Source organism: Bidens hawaiensis, unplaced genomic scaffold (genome assembly GCF_021521415.1).
Source record: "Bidens hawaiensis isolate Kalapana, Puna unplaced genomic scaffold, B.hawaiensis_p1.1 tig00054943_1, whole genome shotgun sequence".
In the NCBI taxonomy this organism is placed as follows: Eukaryota; Viridiplantae; Streptophyta; class Magnoliopsida; order Asterales; family Asteraceae; genus Bidens; species Bidens hawaiensis.
This window is the reverse complement of record NW_027499910.1, coordinates 22,863-25,790: the sequence shown is the minus strand read 5'-3', so window position 1 is coordinate 25,790 and position 2,928 is coordinate 22,863. Positions and strand designations below refer to the sequence as shown.

Below are 2,928 nucleotides of genomic sequence, written 5' to 3'. Positions count from 1 at the left end.
AAACAACCAACTCCATTGATAAAAATGAGATTAGATTTATAATAGCTAATAAATCATTTTTATAGTATCGTTTGGAAAATACTTTATTTAACTAATGTACACAACATCAAATTTTCAATAAATGTTAATAATATAATCACAATTAATGTTTAAACTGTTGGAAATCTTAAAAACAAGCCTCTTATCAATCCTAACTTTATTCGAAACCTGAAATATTCTGGATGCGTATTTAAATAAGGTATTTGTAAGTCAAGTTACGGCTAAAGTTTTTATAAACGTTACTTGGATTTTAACCAAAAACGACAACACAAAAACAAAATGAACATATTTAACTTGAATTAATACCATCTTTAAGATGTGCCACAATCCAAAGCCAACCCACATTACTAGTAAAATTACTAATTCACACATCAACTTTCACTTAATAACACTCTAAATGGGTGGGAACCCATTCTTACAATAGTCATATATCATATACGTTTTCTTCACATGCTCATAAGCTCTTTGTTGTTTTGAATTCAATATCCAGTACCTTTTTAAATTCCACCAATAATCTTGGGACAAACATTGTATATTGTGCTTAGGGGAGATACACCCATTTATATTAAAATCTTGAAAGTAGGCTTCAAATGGCCCATTGTTAAAATCAGCCTTGACTCGACCCCCATCGGTGGCCCAATCAGACCCATCCCAAAGGCTCACAGCCACTTGCATTGTGTTATCAGGGTACCCTACACCTTGGGTTTTCTTGAACACCCTTATTGGAATGTCATCCACAAAGAACCTGAGACATATAAGATTTAAACTTTTAACACATGTGGATAATATAATAATTTAAGAGTTAATTGGCATGTGCTTTTTTATAAGGGATGAGATCGAATTACATACACAATTTGATAGTGATTCCATAGGATACCGTAGTAATGGAAATCTGCCGTAGGATCAAACCAAAGATAGAATCTTTGCTCTCGGCCCCCAACTCCATTTGTGAATACATTTGTTTGTAATTCTATGGGTTTTCCAGGTCTGTTTCCTAAGAATTCAAAGTCTAACTCATCATGCACGCCGTTCTCATTTAGATACAACTGCATCAATCGTAAAGTACGTTAAATATGTATGGTTGGGTGTGTATACACTTAATGAAACAAGTTTAGAGCATTTGCAGGTACATAAAAAGAAGTGACAATGCCACCCGAATCATTGGCGGGTAGCTTAATCTTCATTTTAAAGAAACCCGATCCAAAAAATGATTTTGATGTAAATCCAGCACCTGCAAATATATTCAATACTTCAAAATTGAAATAACAACTGAGATATGTAAATCACATGTGGTATTCTTTATGCATGTAAATACATTAATAAAAAAATTAAGATTAACCGCATGCAATAAAAAAATAAAACAATAAAACAATGTTGCTATGTAAGTTAAAAGTTTTTGTCTATTTTTGGTTATACATGTTAATAGATTAATCACATAAAAAATTTAGATTAATCACATATAATTTTATTCTTAAAAATTGAAGACAATGATAGTATATAAGTTGAAACATGTCAACCCATTTTTTGTGTTATGATTTGTATTGCACACCACTTATCGACTTGCCTGAAAGCATAAATCCGAGGTTAGCCTTGCACATATAGATATATATTACATAGCAGAATATTGCATCGTATATGTTATAAACAAGTAAACGTATTAATCGGAGATCACCCCTTTATAGAAAAAATACATATATAAGTTACTAGAAAAGACGAACCCGAATACTGATCTAGCAGTAACCGAACCTCTCTCCCTTGATTAAGAGACAAAACATGATCATATCCCCAATTTACATTATAGTTCTCATCAAAACTAGCATCCCCTTTTGCATTACCAAGCAAAAACAATGTCCCAAACAAAGCCACGATCAATATATGTATTTCCCTTGAACGAAAACTCATCTTATCGACAATAATAAAACCAGAAAATCACCTGCTAGTGTGTGATCTTTAGTGTGATGGTTGGGTATGCATATGAAAGATTGTATATATATAAGCGTTAATATCAGATAGTTAATGCAATATATGTTACTAACTTGTCATTTGTAATATTTATATTGACCTATTTAATACGAAAAGTAAAAAATAAAGCTTGTTTGGATTTAAATTTTATGAATCCATGAAAGGACAAAGGAATTAAATTTCAAGATACTTTTAATTACTAATTCACAAATTACCAAACATGCTCATTTCGTAGTTAATACTTTTCCGTTTTTTTTTTCTTTTTTAACCATCAATTAAACAAGTTTCTAAGATTGCCATTTAAAATTAAATTTTATTTCTTAAATGCAAAATGTGTCAACAAGTTAATTAGTTTTTTAAAGTTGACTTTTTGACTTTGGAGCACTTACAGTATTAATATATTTTTTTATTAATTAACATTACAACAAAAAAAAGCTTTTTAGGCCTTTTTGTGTGGGACGTTTGTAAAATAAGGTTCTAAAACCTATTTAATAGGACAAATGAACATTGTAGGTCTTTTTACAATATACGCTACATAATCGGTGTCCTGAAAAATTATTTAATAGGATGGATGATTATTTAGGGTCGTATTATCATATAACTTAGTAAGACACTTAAAATGTAAATCCTAAGAAAGTAATCTATAAGACATGTAGTTGTTGGTGTCCCATTATGTGGTAATGTAATATGACAATTTATCACTGGAGGTCTTGTTATAACATAACTTAATAAGACACTTAGTAGTTAATTCGATCATAAATGTTCGGTGTTATAAGACCCTTTCTAGTCGAAGTCATATAAGAACATAACTTAATAGGACAATTTACACTATGGTCATATAACTTTAACCTTTATAAGATGCATAATCATTGTGGTGTCATTATAATATACCGTAATAGGATATTTGATATTTAGTCATAAAACATC

General features: G+C 30.1%; 1 protein-coding gene across 1 annotated transcript; it reads right to left on the bottom strand.

The window, feature by feature from the left end:
• Positions 1-259: 259 nt before the first annotated feature.
• On the bottom strand, positions 260-2,042 carry LOC143600819 (xyloglucan endotransglucosylase/hydrolase protein 2-like). The gene is made up of 4 exons (XM_077078392.1): positions 1,758-2,042; positions 1,170-1,270; positions 889-1,085; positions 260-784 (listed from the first exon to the last, which is right to left on the bottom strand). The coding sequence occupies exons 1-4, from the start codon at positions 1,939-1,941 to the stop codon at positions 433-435; spliced, it is 834 nt and encodes a 277-aa protein (XP_076934507.1). The 5' UTR covers positions 1,942-2,042; the 3' UTR covers positions 260-432.
• Between the last annotated feature and the right edge of the window lie 886 nt (positions 2,043-2,928).

Coding starts and splice junctions, on each gene's coding strand:
- LOC143600819 (XM_077078392.1), bottom strand. CDS start 1,941: ATGAGTTTTCGTTCAAGGGAAATACATATATTGATCGTGGCTTTGTTT. Junction 1,271..1,757: donor ACTGCTAGATCAGTATTCGG/GTTCGTCTTTTC, acceptor ATATATTTGCAG/GTGCTGGATTTACATCAAAA. Junction 785..888: donor TGGAATCACTATCAAATTGT/GTATGTAATTCG, acceptor TATATGTCTCAG/GTTCTTTGTGGATGACATTC.